Raw genomic sequence first — 17,668 nt, 5'->3', positions numbered from 1 at the left:
AGTAGACAGAGCTGCGTTTGCTATGCCAAGAGAACACACTTTATTGGGTACGTTTCCAGGGAAACCTAGTTTTGCGTGCATGAAAGCAGTGAAGTGGAGAAGCACAATATAAGAAGTATTTCGGTAGAAAAAACCTGCTGAGCGGGGATCCCCTCTAGGGAAGGGGGTGTTGTTGAGAGCCGGGAGCCACAGGGGTGGCCTCCCTCCTGTGGGCCAGGCCCTGCCCTCTGGGCTGGGCGGCTGGGCACAGCGGGCAGGCCTGCTTGTGCTCCTGGAGGAAATGACTCTCCCATCTCGGATCTCCTCGGCGATGGTGCGAATCTAGGTGCTGCACTGGGGAGCCGCGGCACAGGACATGCCCGAGACATAGGGAACTCTACCAGCAGGCTTGCACTCTGAGGCACAAGGGTGGGCAGGCAGCCTGGGGAGATGAAATCATATCAGGTCAGGCATCAGGACTTTGCACCGACGTCATGTCAACCAGATTTAGGGGATCAAGTGAAACTTGTGGTGACAACAATGAACGGCTCAGACAGTGCCGGGGCTACAGGGATGAAGAGTAGGAACTCCCAGCCAAAACAGTGCTTGGACGGCTTGTCCCCCCGTGAATGACCCAAGTGGGGGGGCCAGAGGAATCTCTCTTGAGAGGCTTTGGCTCAGTCCCCCTTCATCTGTGCACTAGCCACTCCCAGGGCTGATGCTGCCAGCCAGGCCCTGGGGTGGGTCTAGGTGCACCCTTCCCTCCGTCCTCCCCCACCCAGGCCTGACTCCCCAGGACCCTGGCCACTCACTTGCAGTCTTCTCCCTCCAGCAGGCGGCGGTAGGTGGCGATCTCCGACTCCAGCCGGGCCTTGACGTCCAGCAGCACCTGGTACTCCTGGTTCTGCCGCTCCAGGTCGCAGCGGATCTCAGCCAGCTGGGCCTCCACGTTGCCGATCAGGCACTGCATCTGGGCCAGCTGCGAGCTGTAGCGGGCCTCGGTCTCCTCCAGCGTGCATTCCAGGGAGTTCCGCTGCAGCGGCAAAGAGGAGAGCTGCCAACGGGAGGAGATCCCCCCCAGACCCCCACGGCCCTGGGACTCTGCATGTCACTGTGATCACGCCCCATGGTCATCTACGCGCCGAGGCTGGCGGGTCAGGGAGCCTGCCTGCCACAAGGGGCCGACAGCCGCTCAGTGGGGGCCACTCACCATGCTGTGCTGGGCCTGCAGCTCGATCTCCAGGGCGTTGACTGTGCGTCTCAGCTCAATGATCTCCGTCTGACAGCACTGAAGCTGCTCGGAGCTGGACACCACCTGCTGGTTCAGCTCCTCGGTCTGGGAAACGAGAGGGCCCAGCGTGGTCAGACCAAGGGAAGCTACTGTCAAGGGTAACCCCACCCCAGGAGCTGGCGATCCCGGGCTGCCCCCAGCCCCACCTGCGTGTTGAACCAGGCCTCCACGTCTCTGCGGTTATTCTCCACCAGGGCCTCATATTGGCATCTCATGTCATCCAGGATCTTGTTGAGATCCACTGGGGGGGCGGCGTCCACCTCCACATTCAGTCGGTCCCCGAGTTGGCTACGGAGTGCATTGACTTCCTGCAGAGAGCCGGCAAGATGCCATAAGGTGATGAAAAGGATGCTGGATGCAGGGGGTGGGATTCCAACCTTCCTCCCTGGTGGCCAGCTGTGTGACATGAAACAGGATACTGAACCTCTCTGAGCCTCTGTCTCCTCCTGGACTTGGAGCTACCTCCTCAGAGGGCTTGGGAGAAAAGTGAGATGGTGCAAGTACCAGGCAAATAGGCTTGTTAGCAGGCATTGCAGTCCAAATGGGGCTTTAGCGTTATGGGCCAGAGTGTGGGATCTGGGTGACCTTAGGCAAGTGACTTAACCTCTTTGTGCCTCAGTATTCTCATCTGTAGAATGGAGCTTATAATAATATCTTATATCCCTCCTGGGATTACGGTGAGGATGAAATGAAATGCAAAGCTCCTGGCACACAGTAAGCCATGAACAAATGCCTGCTGGAGTTCCCGTGGTGGTTGCCACAATTGTGATGCCCAAGACTCCCCGCCGGGCGGGAAACATGGGGAGGTCTCATGGCACCAGCCTCACCTCCTCGTGGTTCTTCTTGAGGCAGAGCAGCTCCTCCTTCAGGGACTCCACCTGGGCCTCCAGGTCGGCCTTGCACAGGGTCAGCTCGTCCAGGATCCTGCGCAGGCCGTTCATGTCCGACTCCACCAGCTGCCGCAGGCCCAGCTCCGTCTCGTACCTGCACACACAGAGCCCTGCCCAGTCTGCGGCGAGGAGCCAGGCCCAGGGAGGGCCCCTGCCTGCTGTCTGGCTGCAGTGGCTGAGTTGGGGTCGGCAGCACAGGGGTCCTTTCCCCTGACCCAGAAGGGATCCGGAGCCAATGCTGCGTTTTCCTCGTACAGTCTCATCTGGCCTCACCCCCACCTCACCGGCTCCCCAGGGCAGGGGAGAAGCACAGAATCCTCCGGGCCAGGCCCACTCACTTGGTCCGAAAGTCGTCAGCAGCCAGCTTGGCGTTGTCAATCTGCAGGAGCAGCCTGGTGTTCTCGGCCTTGGTCAGCAGGATCTGGGGAACAAGGAGCACCCCATGAGCTGGAGAAGGCCCAGCAAAATGGCCAGGCCTCTAAGTGTCACCAGCATCTTCAGCATCTCCAGCCCTGAGCCTTGAGCCCTGAGCCCAGGTCTGAAGGGAGCGTCAGTCCTAGGAGGGATGTCAATGGCCGTCAGTCCTGGCATTGGCAGTCCCCAGAGAGCCAGGCTGAGCTGGAGTCAGGCTCTGCACCCAGCACTGGCAGGCTGTGTGATCTTGGGCAAGGTGCTGACCGGGCACTCCACCCGTTCAACTTCAACCTCCTCATCGGTTCAGTGGGCCCAGTAAAGCCCATCTCTCCCAGGTGAGGAATCAGTAAGCCACAGAGAGGAACGTGCCAGGCACAATGCACCCAGTAGGGGCTTGGTGCATGGTGTTGCCCTTCCTATCGCTGAGACAGGGAGGGGAGGGGAGGAATGGCTGGCCACAGGTTACAAGCAAAGGAGAGATCTTGGCCCTCCAGGAAACCAAGACCCCAAGGAGAAAAGCTTGCCTTGATGGGAGAATTCCCTAAGAGCTACAGTTCCACCCGTAGCCCCTTGGTATGAGACACACCCCCTACAGGGATGGGGCTGCGGGGCTGGAGAGGGGCCAGGCCCCCATTACCTTCTGCTGGAGCTCCTCGATGACCTTGAAGTAGGACTGGTAGTCGGGGCAGATGTACGGGATCTGACACTCGCACCACTCCCGGATGCGGCTCTCCAGCTCCGCGTTCTCCCGCTCCAGCTGCCGCACCTTCTCCAGGTAGCTGGCCAGGCGGTCGTTCAGGAACTGCATGGTCTCCTTCTCGCTGCCATTGAAGGCGCCCTCGCAGAGCCAGACCCCGCTCCCAGCAAAGCCAGAGGGGTGGCCCCCGGAGGACAGGCAGGAGCCCGGCAAGCAGCTCCCCAGGCCCGAGAGGCCCAGCCGGCCGGAGGAGGCCGAGCCCGCAGCACCGGCGAGGCTGGAGACCCTGCAGGAGCCCATGGAGCGGACGGGGGACACCCGAGAGAGCCCGCCCGCTGGGCCACAGAGGACCTTGACGGACCCAGAAGAGAAGATCGGGGAGCAGGTCTGGGTGGCCATGATGCTAGCAGAGGCAGGGGCAGTAGAGCAGGGAGCCGGGGTTCTGGGTTCTCCAGGCCTCTCTGGGGCGGTTATATACCCTCTTTGTGGGGTGTTGGCGTGTTACTCTTGGGAAAGCCTAGTCCTATTCCAGAAAGCTAATCGCATTAGAACGTGACTTTTTGCTACCCATCCAGAATTCCCTGCCTTGTAAAAAAAAAATTGTTCAATTCGGTTGGCTAAGTCAGAACTCTCAGCTGTTGTCACTTAGGAGCAGAATATGAATTTTATTGCCTCTTCAAAGACTTTGCACCAGATCCCATAAATCGGGAGTGGCCTCGTGAATGGCATTTGGTTGCTGCCCTGTCTGCATGCCTTCCCCTGAGGAGAACAGTCTGTCCTTCGGTCACCATCACCCACCACCCCACGCCTCCTCGCCCCTGACCTGGGCCCGGGCCACCAGGATGGTGAAAAAGGAGCAAAGAAAACTAAAATTCGTGGAGCATCTGTTATGTGCCTGGCTAGAGTCATTTCATTTCCACCTCACCACAGTCCTGGGAAGTGGCCGAAATTGTCTCCATTTTTCCAGTGTGGAAACTGAGGCTCAGAATGGTTAGAAAATTAATGAATAAAACCCACTCAAGGTAAACAGGGTGTGAGTAAAGAACCTGGATCTGAAACCAGGGCTCTCAGACCCCAACTCCCACGCCCTCGTCCCCCACACAACCAAGGTCAGGTGCCACCACCCGGAATTTAGGGACGGGAGACCCAGGTTCAAATCCTGGCTCTGCTGATAATCTGCTGAGCACATCACCCCCTCTCTGGCCTCCTCAGTGCCTTCACCGTGGCAGGAGCGATCACCGGCCTCAATCAAAAGTCAGAAGTGAACGTGTTTTGAAAACCATCGGGTGCCATAGAGATGTTGGTTAAGCTAAGAGAACTGTCTCTGGTGGTCGTTGATGGCTGTGGCCAGCAAAGGATCATGGGAGTGAGCCTGCAAATGGGGCTGCTTCGGAGGGTAGTTCCCTTTGTGGCCTCCAGGTCTCTACAACGAGGAGGGTAGACTCAAGACCCCAAGATGGCCGGCGCTGAGCCCCAAGTCCCTGAACTGGGTACAGAGATGGTCGATGCAGACTCTCTGGACAGGGAGGGAATAAGAGGAGCAAAGTGCCGCCGGGTAGGTAAGCGAGCCAGGGGAAGAGGGTGAGGGTTAAGGAGCGAAGGTAAATGCGCCCCTGCCTCCCCACGCGGGCTTTCCCACGCAGGCCTGCTGTGCAAGGCTGGCATTTATGGGAGCATTTATGCGCTTCTGGAGCTGTAATTTACCAGCCTCTTAAAACGCTTTACAAGCTTCTCTCTGGAATTACTCAGGAGGGTTGGCTGTGGTGCGCAGCACCTCGCCCAGTGCAGTGGGCATCCTGTCGAGGTGCCCCATTTTGCACCTGAGGGGGGCTCCTTCCGGGACTGAGAGTGGGCAGCCTCAGCCACGGTTCCTCCGGCTGCCCATCTCCCCTGCTCTGCCCCAGGGCCTAGGACGGGGCGTCTCGGGCTTTCTCAGCCTCAGCGCTGTTGACATCTCAGACTCCACAGTTCTCTGTCGTGGGGGCTCCCCGTGCGCTGTAAAACGTTAGCAGCATCCCTGGCATCCACGGACATGGCCCAGGAGCAGTCCCCTCCCCTCGCTGTGACAACCGAACATGTCACTGGACATGGCCAGTGTCCCTGCGGGAGGCACAACCGCCTTCGGTTGAGACCCACTGGACGATGGGGACCGGGACTGGGCTCTGTCCAGACATCCGATAAGCACCGCCTTTGTTTCCTAGGACAACGGGTGCTGCGTCCGGTGGGCTCTGGGGCCTCTCAGGCAAGTCCTCAGATCACCCGTGCCTCGATGTACCGCATTGCGACACGGGCTCGTCCCACGGGCAGCCCTGCCCAAGCCCCCGGCGCAGCTCTTCTCTGCTGGGGTCTCTGGCTGAAGCGGATGCTCTCATTTTGTGTGAAATCCAGACCTGAAGCTGATTCTAGGTCTCTCTCGGGGCAACTGAGTAAGCGCGGGTCTGCCGCCCTGGCCGTCCCCACACTCCGCCGTGGGCCAGCGCCCCGCAGGGTCTCCAGGACTGAGCAGAGCACGCACCCCTCCTGGAGCAGGTGACCAGCTGCCAGAGAAGGTCTCTCAGCCGCCCTCAGCCCCCTGCCTTTCTCCATGTTCAAGGCCACCTCTCAGAGGCAAGTGCGGAGGGAGCCTCGTGGGAAGAATTCCTGTTTCCTGCGCCCAGAAGCCCGGACCATCGTGGGAAGGTGGAGGCCCACGTGGAACAGATGCTGCACCTGTGTCAGAGGAGAGAGCCCGGACTCACAGAGCCGCTCACCCCCAGGACCGCACCCGGGGACCGCCCACCCGCCCTCTCCTGGCCAGCCAGCCCTGGAGAACACCCGCCTGTTCACTGGTCAGTAAACCAGGGCTGCCCATGCATCGGGTTTTATATGCAAATCCGGTCCCGGGCTCAGCAAGAGCTCAGGCCAAGCTACACAACCCGGCTGAGCCTCCGCGCTCCCAAGAGGTGAATGGAGATCGCAAAGCCACAGGATTGTGGGAACTGTATTGAAATGTGCTTGATAAACAGGAGCTCATTTCACAGATTTAAGAGATCATAACTGTTCTTAGAGCCCATGCAGTCTGAGCCCCCAAATCCGGTTTCCAGTACACAAACCGCTCCCCCTGGTTTCCTGGGACACTGACTCGGAGGCCTGACCCAGCTGTGCCAGGAAACACAGCTGCTCAGAGAGGTGGTGGCTGGGGCTATGTCCAGGGCTAAAGGGACCCCATCAGCCACGACTCTGTCTGGCCTCTGACCTTTACTCTAGAAGCTCCCAAAAGCCACCACTCCCACCCCCACCTCCACCCCACCCCCGCCTGGCAGGTGCAGTGCTGGTTTTAGGGCTACCGAGCTGACAGGGCGTTCTCTGCCCACATGGCCCCCGCTTCAAGGGCAGGGGGAGAGAGGAGATGCTGCCGCGGGAACAGAAAACGGCCTGGCTTTTCCCAAGCCCATCGTGGAAGGCCACCAACCTCAAAGTCAGCCATGGAGCTTATGGCTCCTTCTTTGGTAAAAGGAAGTCTCCATCCATAAGTGAGTTTACATCGGAAGCCGAGGCTCTCCGTGGGCAACGAGCCGAGAGCTCAAGCCTGAGTCTCCTTCTGCCCAGCCCTGAACAGTCCCTCCAGTGCAGATGGCAACAGGCACAGCCCGTCATGGTGTGCCCCAGAGGAAATGGCTTCTCTGAGCAGGGCCCCCTTTCCCTGCTGCTCAGGGCTGTGGTCAGAGCATGCCAGCCACCACCACACCAGAGTGCCCCACAGGCGTCAGAGGAAGCAGACAGTGGGCCATGGAGCTCCCAAGTCCCCTGCAACTGGGCACCGAGGGGACCAAGATCACTCAGGAAGCCCATGGCTGCCTCTCAGTGTCCTGCTGCCTTGGGTTTCATCGTCCTGGTTGTCACCTGCTGCCTGTTCCACCTTTGACGTCCACAGACACACAGATCCTGCAGAATATCCCACCGTAACGGGCATCTAAGGAATGCTGGTCCCGTGTCTTAACCCCTTTATTTTTAATTAATTTTTTTTAATGAAAGAGAGAGAGAGAGAGAGAGAGAGAGAGAGAGAGAGAGAGAGAGATGTTGACTGGTTGTTCCACTCATTCATTCATTCATTAGGTGATTCTTGTATGTGCCCTGATCCAGGATAGAACCTGTGACCTAGGCATATCGAGAAGATGCGCCAACCACCTGAGCTACCCGGTCAGGGCCCATGTCTTTACCTCTTTTGACCCTACCCAGCAGTCACCCAGAAATGGGGAGACCCACACTGATCTCATTTACACACACACATACACACACACACACACACACCTGCTTCTTCCTTGTAACCAAGAATGTGTTCAAGTGACGAAGCACCTGCGACTCTGGCCTCTCCCAGGAAAGCAGGGTTACTCTCTATCCTGTGCCAAATAACCACATCGCAAGCTCGGGCCAAAGCTGATGGCAGGTCTAGTGCAGGCATGCAGTGGCAGGTACACAAAGCTGCAGGGAGTATTATGGGAGGAGAAAATCTCCAATGAAGACATTTTAAGCCACCCATTTAGCAATTTGTCCAGAGAACTGGAGAAAGGTCTCGCTTACTCAGTTTCGACGGCGGAAGACTCAGGGCTGTTCACAGACCAGCTAAGGATAGGGTCGCCGGATTTCGCAAATGAGCATGCAGGCCATGTTTGGGACATACTATACTAAAAAAAAAAATGTATGTCTGTCATTCCAACTTAACTGGGCGCCTGCATTTTTCCTGGCAGGCCTCAGTAAGGAAGCATCCCCGGCTGAGCGCCTGGGCCGAACAGGACACAGCGGTTCCTTCCCTCCTCCCCTGTGGCCTGCCCGTGACTGGCTGGGCTTGGGCACAGGTGTATCTGACTTCCTTTGGAAAATCATATCTTTCTGTTCTCTGTACCCTATTCGGAGTGGCTGCATTTTTACTCTCACAAGCCCGGCGAGCGTGACTCGGACGTGCGGTGCTGTCCTCACTGTCATCCTGGCCACCACAGTGACAATCCACCCCATGGCAGCCGCCTTGAGCAGGGTGACTCAGACCTTCCTCGGCAAGAGCTGGCAAGTCCCTCTCTGCTCCGTTTCTCACTCCCCCAGCCTGTGCCCCAAACCTCTGCCCACCCCTGCTGTCGCCAAGCCTCACTGAGTTCAGGACAGTATAGACACACACTGGGTTCCGCACTCCCTCTACAGAGCCTGGAGCCCAGAGCCTGCTGGCGAGTTGGCCAGGGCCCTGAGTAGGGGTTTGTCCCATGGCCCTAGGGTCTGCGGGGCACCCGGGCACCCAACTGCCCACATGCTGCTCTGTGCATGGTCCTGAGTCCCCACTGGGCCTTGGGGCCTCAAAACTCCCCCTTTGTCCAGACAGAATTGCCCTGAAACTCTCATCTCCCCCAAAATACAAAGGTATCCCCCCCCCCCTCCAGCTGCCAAATATGGTTTTGGCAATTGCCTGGGATTTCGGGGTTCTGCTCCAAACTGCTCTTGCCATGGGGGAGGCCTAGAGAGCCGCCCTGACCCCAGTCTTAAGGCATACCTCCTAGTTTTCCCACGCCAGGCTCGGCCTTCTCGCCCGCAGGCCAGCTCTTCCTGTGCGGCTCTGCTGGCTGACAGCTCCCATCTGGAAGTCCAGGGCCTCCTGCCTAGATCCACTCCGTCCCTACTCCCCCCACCCAGCTTTTATGGACAATGCCAGTGCTGCCACTGCTCTCCCTGCTGTGCTTAGAGAACCTGTGGCTTGTGGGAGACCCACAGGCAGGCCCCCTGGGGAAAGAAGCTGGTACCTCAGTCTCCCGCGTCCCCTGGATGCAGGTACCACTTAACCGAACCACAAAGCAGGTTTCCCCATTTGGTTGGGTTCCACCAGCTGCGTTTACAGGGGCTGGTGCTCAGTGGGTCTCAGGGTGTCTGCCAGCCGGACTGTGGGCTCTGGGTTGTAATTAACCACCGTTTATACTGTGGAGTCTGCTTTCAACCTGGTCTGAGATCCTGGGATGAAAGAAGCCACGGGGTTATTACGGCTGTCTTTAAAAATGGGCCAGAAGCGTGAATGCCAGCTCTCGGCCAACTCCCCAAATCTCCACCCCCAAGAGCAGCACCCACCCAGCCATCCCCCACCCACCTGGTTCCTCCCAAACTCTGTAGCTCCCCGAAGAGGTGCTCCAAGGGAAGCAATGCACTCAGCCTGCCCGCTGCAGGCGCCGAAAGCTCGGGAACATCGTCCACCAGGGGTCACGCCCCCAGGAGCCCCTGAGATGCATGGACCCAGGCAGGGAGGGCAGCGGCCCCCGCAGGGAGGCTGGCACAGTGCCATGGGCCACAACCCTCCTGGGATGTCCCTTTCCTCTCTGCCCCAGGCTCCCCTCGGGTGTGTGTGAGTGCGGACACTCATGTTGTATGCTCATGCGAGGGATTCCAGACTAGAGGGGACAGTGACAGAGGGGAAAGGGATAATGTGCCCAGCACTCTGTACAGGGCTCCTTTCATTCTTCATTCCATTTCGTCTTTACAACAATCCATGAGTTGGCACCATTGTGCCCATTGTACAGATCTGAAAGCTGAGATTCCCCTTGCCAGGAAGACCTGGACACCCTTATCGCCCACCCTAGGTCTTCTGTGGACCCTAAAGGCTGTCATCGAAAACAGAGGGATAACAGGCACCCAGGGGGGGTCCCAGGGCTGCTGCTCTGTCCTCAGCCATGCCCTGCTCGCCCCCCGTGCCCAGCTGCCCCACATGAGGCCATGTTGGGACCAGGCCAGCGGAGGACCAGGTCTAGAGCCCTTTTCCTCACTCTGTGTCCCAGCAGGTGGCCTCAGAGGCACTGACCTGCTTTCTGGAGTGAGCCTGCCCCCTGCAGGACCCAGGCAGGACACGCACCCCCAAGGGGAGTGCAGTGCCGAGGTGCGCTGGCCTCATGCATCTGGGAGGAGCCTGGGGGAGAGGGAGGCGGCTTTTGCTGAGGAGGGTGACAGAGCAGCCAGGAGTCACAGGCAGCACAGCAACCAGCCACCTGTGTGCAGCACCTGCCCTGCGGAGGCGCTCCGCTCTGGAGCTCCAGGACACTGGGAATGAGGCCACGAGGATGCTCTGTGGATGATGTCTTTGTCCCCTGAGCCCTGGGCTTAGGAGGGAGCCTTGTTTCTCCCCTTAGCTTCCCAGAGCTGAACGCTTGGTGCTGACAGAGGACCGGCCACAGTCTTGGAAAGCACGTTGGGACACGGACCCCGGCTCTTAGGCTGGGCAGGCCACTTAACCAGTCTGAGCCTCAGCCTTCAGATCTGTACAATGGGCACAACGGCGCCAGCTCATGGATTGTCGTGGAGATGAAATAAAGAATGAAAGAAGCCCTGTACAGAGTGCGTGCTGGGCACATTATTCCTTTCCCCTGTGTTATTGACCCCTCTCGTCTGGAATCTCTTGCATGAACATACAACATGAGTGCTCTCACCGGCAAACAATCATAGACAAGAGGAAAAAGAGAAGCGCGCCCACGCCAGGGTCCAGGAGACCAGTCCCTGTGGAAGGAGTAGGCTGAGCAAGAGGAGGCTGCGAGTCCGAGCTGGGACATCCAGAGAAGCGGTGAGGGGTGGGGGCAGGGTGCAGGGGAAAGCGGGGAAGAAAGGCAGCACACACATCACTCATTGAGGCCTGTGGCTGCTTCACTGAGTGGATGGGAACGGCAGGACCGTGGGGCAGGCTGAGGGGGCACTGCAGGTCTGGTTGCCCATCACGTCTGCAGGGAGCAGGGAGGCAGCAGGCGGGGGCTGGGGTAATTGTCCTGGGCCTCCTTCTCCTCAAAGCAGCCTTGCACTGGCCGCTCGCAGCCTGCCCAGCCCCCTCCATACCTCTCACCCACTTCTCCCCATTAACTGACTCAACAGGACCCCGTTGCTGCCTTATTACCGGGCACCCTATAGGGTGTTGAGCTGACTCGCGTGCCCCCGCATGTCTCCGGTTTGCCCATGTCCATGTTTGCAGGGCGCCATCGCCCGGGAGCCCCCAGCGCCCCTGTGTTTGTCCTTGTTGCACCGGGTGCTGTTGGCATGCCCACTGGGAGCTCCCTGGGCTGAGCTTTTCGGGGTGACCTGCTCACCCATAGCCCCAAATCAGGTTCTTGGCAGGTGCCACCCACAAAAACCAGGCCAGAATCAAAAATATGTTTGCAAAAAGGCAGGAAACTTTATTGAATTCTTTTCTTTTGAGCAGAGAAGCAGAGAAATCAGAGCAGCGAGGTCAGGAGGAAAAGGAAGCCGACCCAGAGGGAAGAGCAAGGAGCGCCCACCCAGGGAGAGGGGGGCCCGGGCCTGGGAGCGGGGTGACTGAGCTCCCGAGGTCCCTCCCTCTCTCCTGCAGGACCCTTCCGCTCTCTCCCCGTCTGGATGCTGAAGACAGAGGGAAGGGATGCCGGACAGATTTAAGGCCGACGGGTGGTGACCTCAGACGGGCGCCGAGCGGGGCCCGAAGCGGTGGGGCTGCCGGAGCTGGTGGTTCCTGAGCTGCCGGACCTAATGGTTCCTGGGAAACAAGGAGGCAAGAGATGCTCAGGCTGGAGAAGACTCACCTCGGGCCAGGTCAGGGCCCCAGGAGGCCCCAGCCCCCGCATTGGTCAGTGAGGGGTTCGTTAAAGGGGACTCTGATTGTCCCCAAAGCCAGCTTTCTCCAAGACAGCCAGTAGCCCTAGGGGACAGAGCCATCTATGATGAAAGGGAACAGGTGAGCAGATGCCACGCTCCCCGCAGCCCCACCCCTTCCCATGGGGAAGTCCAGTGCTGCCCCCCCCCCACCGCCCTCCAGGGCAGGGAGCAGGGGCCACCCCCAGCATGTCCTTACCTCCGGAGGAGGGGAAGCCCGTCATCCTGGAAGAGAGGAGAGCCAGCGTGAGCACAAAGGCAACTGGGGTCAGCACTTCCCTCCTGAGAACTACTCGGACCATCGTTTGGAGCCCTGAGTGGGGCTTTGTCACCTAACTGTGCCCTCAGCCCAGGGGCAGCAGCAGCAGCAGGTGCCTGCCAGGTCTGTCTGTCTGTCTGTCTGAGGCCCCAGGAGAAGGTACCATTAGCCCCAAAATGCAGGGCATTTGCCAGAAGCTTTGTCCTCCCTCTGGTTCTCTCAGCCCCAGGCCCACCCCGCCCTGAGCCCACAGGATGGCCTGGGCTCTGGAAATGGTCCAAAGGAGTTGCATCGCCATTGTAAGCACTTTGTTGGGCTGACCTGAATCCAAGCTCGTATTTTTCCAATAGGAGGTGTTCCCTCCACGGTCCCTAGTCCTGCTGGTCCCATTCGGAGGCCTGAATTAGAATGTCAAAGGCCTGGGCTCCGCAGCCTGATTCCAGAGGACTGGGGAGCTGTGGTCCTGGGTCTTCGTCCAGGCTGCTTAAGCTCAGTCAGGCCCCCTCCTGCCTGGGACCCGAGGGCCTGATCCCTGAGACGCTGGCTGCTCTCACAGCCGAGAGCCTGCCTGCCCTTTCCCAAGAGAGAGGCCGGCGAGGACCTACTTGGCATCCTGGCCCTCGAGCAGGCTGCGGTAGGTGGCGATCTCCTGCTCCAGCCGCGTCTTGATGTCCATGAGCTGCCTGTACTCCAGGTTCTGCCGCTCGGTGTCAGCGCGCACCTCGCTCAGCTGGGCCTCCATGCTGCTGATCAGGTCCTGGATCTGCACCAGCTGCGTGGCGTAGCGGCACTCGGTCTCGGCCACCGTGCTCTCCAGCCCGGCTTTCTGGTGAGGCAAGGGAGAGGTCGTGAGGGGAGCCCGACCCAGGGGAGGCCCGGAGGCGGTGGCCGCTGGGCAGGGGGCCGCAGGTGTACCATGCTGAGCTGGGACTGCAGCTCGATCTCCAGGCCCTGGAGCGTCCGCCTGAGCTCCGTGATCTCCGTCTTGCTGGTCTGAATCATCTCTGTGTTGGAAGACACCTCCTTGTTCAGCTCCGCGCTCTGAAAGGCCAACAGGGGGAAGGTGACGGAGAAGCCCAGATGGCAGGCTTGGCACCCCCTGCCCACTCAGGGGAAGAGGGCCGGGCACCTTGCTGTGGAACCATTCCTCGGCATCTCGGCGGTTCTTCTCAGCCATGGCCTCGTACTGCTCCCGCATCTCCGCCAGCACGCGGGTCAGGTCAATGCCCGGGGTGGCATCCATCTCCACGTTGACCTGGCCTACCACCTGGTTGCTGAACTCCTTCATCTCCTGTGGGGATGGGAAAGGAAGAGGTTTTGAGGCTCCTCCTCTTTCCTCTCCTTGGTTCTGGATGCTACTGGAATGTTCTGGAAAGCCCTTCCAGGTCCCACAGTGGAGCGCAGAGTCTGGCCACGGCATTGGGCTCCCCTTTCTCACAGGAGGTGATGCACCCTGGCAGGCCCATGCCCCCTCTTACCTCCTCGTGGTTCTTCTTCAGGTAGGCCAGCTCCTCGTTCAGGCTCTCGATCTGCATCTCCAGGTCGGTCTTGGCCAGGGTCAGCTCGTCCAGCACCCGGCGCAGGCCATTGATGTCGGCCTCCACGCTCTGGCGCAGGGTCAGCTCGTTCTCATACCTGAAGGATTTTTTTTTTTTAATTGAAAAAACAACACATCAGTGGTATTAGACACTCCCCCTGGACTCTGCTACTTCTCCAAGACATTCGCTCCTGGGAAGCTCCAATGTCCTAGTTCGGATGAGCGTTTGTCTACAAGAGACTGCGAGGAACGGTGAATGGGAACAACAAACTCACTTGAGCCTGAAGTCGTCAGCAGCCAGCCGGGAGTTGTCAATCTCCAGGATGACCCGGTTGTTGTCAATGGTGGCCGCCAGGATCTGCAAAACACAGATGGGAACCGTGGGAGGTCCCAGGAGCTGGGAGAGGAGGGCGGAGAGAGCATGGGAACTGGACATGGGCCGCTTCTCTGTAAGGTGAGGGGCCGGCTGGCCGGATCCCTTCAGTTCATTAGCATTCTACATCCTGCATTCCGGTCCTGATGGGGACGACAGCGGAGTGCAGTGCAGGGGAAATACCTTTCCGAGAAGAGAACATCTTTGGACGGCCAGGTCTCTGAGGCCTCAGACGAGCAACCTCTCTAGGCCACTGTCCTGAGGGCCTCTCCCTTAGGTCAGGAGGCAGCCCACCTGGCTGCACACAGTTCCTAACTGCGCCAGAGCTGGTCTGCCACTGAGAAGAGGGGAAACCCAACAAATAGACGCATCCATTTGGGTTCCTTGGCTAAACTTTTCTATCCCGAAGTACTGGAAATCCACCCCCACAGAGCTCGGACTCAGCCCGGGCAGGTGGGTGTCTGCGTGGCGTAGCGGGCAGGTGGGTGTCTGTTCCAACAAGCTGGCATCACCCAGGATGGATAGGCTTGGAGGGAAGCTCGACTTAGCACTGCCTACGCCTCTGCCTCCATCTCCCCCACCTGGTCACAGCCAATTGAGAATAACCCTTGTAAGGGGCCCCTACAAATAAACCAGTATTTCCAGCCCAGTGAGTGAACTTGTCTCCATTTCTCTATTGACTTTAGTCATTCTTCGTGGCTCTTAAAACTGTCATAGTGTCCAAATAACTCAGTGGTCAGGACTCTAGAGGTTGAGTCACTAATAACATAACTGTTTGGAAAGCAATAAAAACGTGGACACGAGTACGAACAACAATAAAATGGAGAGTGGGAGAAAGCGCATTCGGGGTGCTATGGCATGAGAAAGCTGCCCATCAGGAGTGGAGACACTTGGTAGTAAAAGACTAGAATTTTCCCTGGCAGGAAGAGTGAGAATTCCACCCGCCCTGCATTTTCTGGTCCCCCCAGGGTACTGCGTGTCCTGGCCTTTGCAGCTCTGCCCTGCACACAGGGACCCTCCTCGACACTCAGGGGCTCACCTTGTCCCGCAGCTCCTCGATGGTCTTGTAGTAGTGGCTGTAGTCACGCTCCGGGCTGGCCGGGCTCTGCTTCAGGTGCCAGTCTCGGATCTTGACCTCCAGGTCGGCGTTGGCCTCCTCCAGGGCGCGCACCTTGTCCAGGTAGGAGGCCAGGCGGTCGTTGAGGTTCTGCATGGTGATCTTCTCGTTGCCGGAGAGGAGGCCGCCATCGCCACCACCAAAGTCACCAAAGCCACCGCCAAAACCCCCACCATAGCCACCTCCGAAGCCACCTCCAAAGCCACCGCCGAAGCCAGATCCAAAACCACTACCAGCCCCTCCACCGAAGCCACAGCTCATGCCGCCGCCATAGCCCCCAGCGGATCCCCCAGAGACAAATCGGCTGGAACAGGAAGACATGCTGCGGCCTCCCCCCAGCTGGCACGCGCCTCCATAGCTGGCGGAGGAGTTCTGCAGGCGAAGGCTCATGATGAGAGGAGATGGAGAGCAGGTGCGGGCAGGAGCTTGACTTGGCCTGGGATGAGGATGTGGCTCTTCCCCCAGTGGGTGCCTTTTATACACCCTCCGCGGTGGTTGGACAATGGCCCCATCTCCTCTCCTCCCATCCCCACCCTCTGATTGGTGCCAGCTGGGCGTCTCTGTTTCCCACAAGCCCAGTTGCCTCTGCTTTCCAGGGTGGGTTGTGCCTTGGGGGGAAGGGGGGTGCTGGCTTTTTTTTTTTTTTAAACCCTTGACAAAAGGGATGATTCAGAGGGAACGGTGTTCTGCTTAGGACTGCCCTTTGACAGTGAATTCTGTTTCACCTCTCCACTTAAGGAACTCACTCCCAGAGGCCTCGGCCCCACCCAGTATTGGAATGGGGACCCAGCTGCAAAGGCTTCTCGGGTGCCTCTGTGAAGGGAGAGGTGGCTGCAGAGTGGCCCGGTGCTTTGCGAGGTCACGGCAGCCCTTGGCCTCCCTTCTCTCTATTTCTAAAACCTCTGACCAGAAGGTTCTGCCTCTTTCTTAGCATTTCGCCTGCCCCCGTGCCCCCAGTGAAGCTGAGGGCGAACTATGCTTGGACCTGTAGGGTCAACCACCTTGAAAGTGTTCCATCTGAGAAGAAGATGACTCTGAGACCCTCAGATAAAGTCACAGCGGCACGGAACCTTAGGGACCATCCAGCACAGCTGGGGAAACTGAGGCACGGGGAGAGGAAGCAGCCCTGTACGTTACAATAAGTCATACCCTCAGATCCCTCAGCACATGCAGGCACTGGGCTAAGAACTCTGCACCAGTGACTATGAAGTTTAAGCCTGCAGCAGCAGATGAGGTGGGTCCTGCTATTATACCCATTTTACACATGAGGAAACTGAGCCTAAAGGACAGAGTCAGGACTGAGACCCACGTCTAGTTCGGTCTGACACTAACGCTCATTTCTTAGGTATAATTTTCATAAAATAAAATGTACAAATCATGTGTCCAGCTTAATGCATTTTTATTGTATTTTTATTGATTTCAGAGAGGAAGGGAGAGGGAGAGAGAGAAAAAAACATCAATCATAAGGGAGAATCATTGATCAGCTGATCCAGGGTTCAGAAGCCCTGGATCAGCCCGGCCTGTGTGTTTCATGACTCCATTATACCAGCTGCCCAGCCAAGCCCAGACAGAAGGCCTTGCAGTACCTGAGCGGGGCCATCTCCGGGCCCCCACCCACGTGACACCTGTCTCAGATGGTGAGTGCTTGACCAAGAGGCCACATTGGAGGATGTGACTCAGGACCTGGGGCCAGGGTCTCTCTGACAAGTGGCTGAAACTCAGCTGCGCTTAGTAACCCTGCCAGAGGGGCCCTCACCACCCAGGCTGGAAGGAAAGGGCCTTGAGGTGACCACCCAGAGCCCGGATAGAAAGAGAAGGTTCCGGGTCTGAGAATGGAGGGCCCCGGACTCAGGCTCGCAGCTCCACTCACCAAGGGGCCAGGGTTCTGGCCGCACCAGCCAGAGGTCTGCATGGGACCAGGCCAGGGCCTGGTATGAGGTGATCCCAGCTGATTCAGCAAGACCAGGAAAGAGGGCTGTGAGTCAGGGCTTTCTCGCCTTTGTTTGCTGCAGGTAGGGAAGCGGCCTGTGCTTTACCCAGCAGGTGTCAGCACCAGGGAGAGAGCCAGGGAGTGCTGCGGGTGCTCAAAGCCCTCCTGAACCCCGAGATGCACCGACCCCTGACCTGGCCCGGCCCTTCTGCCCCAAACTGATGGCTCAGCTCTCCCTCTGGAAGGGTTTGATTCAGCCCAAACCAGGAGCTCTGGCTCACTCAATAGAGGATCAGAACTGACAAAAAGGTGATTAATGGAACCTGCCAGGCCCCGAGTGATGATCTCCCCGGGGCTGCTGAGCAGGTTCTGGCCAACGCCTGCCTCTTGAAGGAACAATACCTCAGATCCCGCAAAGCCCAGCAGCATACACATGCCCCCCTGCTGGACCAGGGCACCGCCCTCCCCCCTCCTCCCCTCCCCAGCGGGGACTTTCGGGGCCTTGACACAGGAATGCGGGCCTCTGACCCACAGGGAACAGCTGAGCCCTCCTGGGGGAAGCTGGGCGGAG

At 58.7% G+C, this 17,668-nt stretch overlaps 2 protein-coding genes across 2 annotated transcripts; both read right to left on the bottom strand.

Moving 5' to 3' along the window:
• Nucleotides 1-321: 321 nt before the first annotated feature.
• KRT36 (keratin 36) lies at nucleotides 322-3,670 on the bottom strand (the record flags this gene model as incomplete). The annotated part of the gene is made up of 7 exons (XM_080680253.1): nucleotides 322-421; nucleotides 792-1,012; nucleotides 1,190-1,315; nucleotides 1,417-1,578; nucleotides 2,098-2,254; nucleotides 2,499-2,581; nucleotides 3,212-3,670. The coding sequence occupies 7 exons, from the start codon at nucleotides 3,668-3,670 to the stop codon at nucleotides 322-324; spliced, it is 1,308 nt and encodes a 435-aa protein (XP_080536379.1).
• A 7,994-nt stretch (nucleotides 3,671-11,664) lies between these two features.
• LOC308254297 (keratin, type I cytoskeletal 13-like) lies at nucleotides 11,665-15,557 on the bottom strand (the record flags this gene model as incomplete). Its single annotated transcript, XM_080680255.1, has 7 exons — nucleotides 11,665-11,746; nucleotides 12,746-12,966; nucleotides 13,056-13,181; nucleotides 13,270-13,431; nucleotides 13,619-13,775; nucleotides 13,953-14,035; nucleotides 15,090-15,557. 7 exons carry the CDS (start codon nucleotides 15,555-15,557, stop codon nucleotides 11,665-11,667), a joined length of 1,299 nt encoding a protein of 432 aa, XP_080536381.1.
• Between the last annotated feature and the right edge of the window lie 2,111 nt (nucleotides 15,558-17,668).

Source organism: Plecotus auritus (assembly GCF_963455305.1).
Source record: "Plecotus auritus genome assembly, chromosome: 7".
NCBI lineage: Eukaryota > Metazoa > Chordata > Mammalia > Chiroptera > Vespertilionidae > Plecotus > Plecotus auritus.
This window is presented reverse-complemented; position numbering and strand designations above follow the sequence as displayed.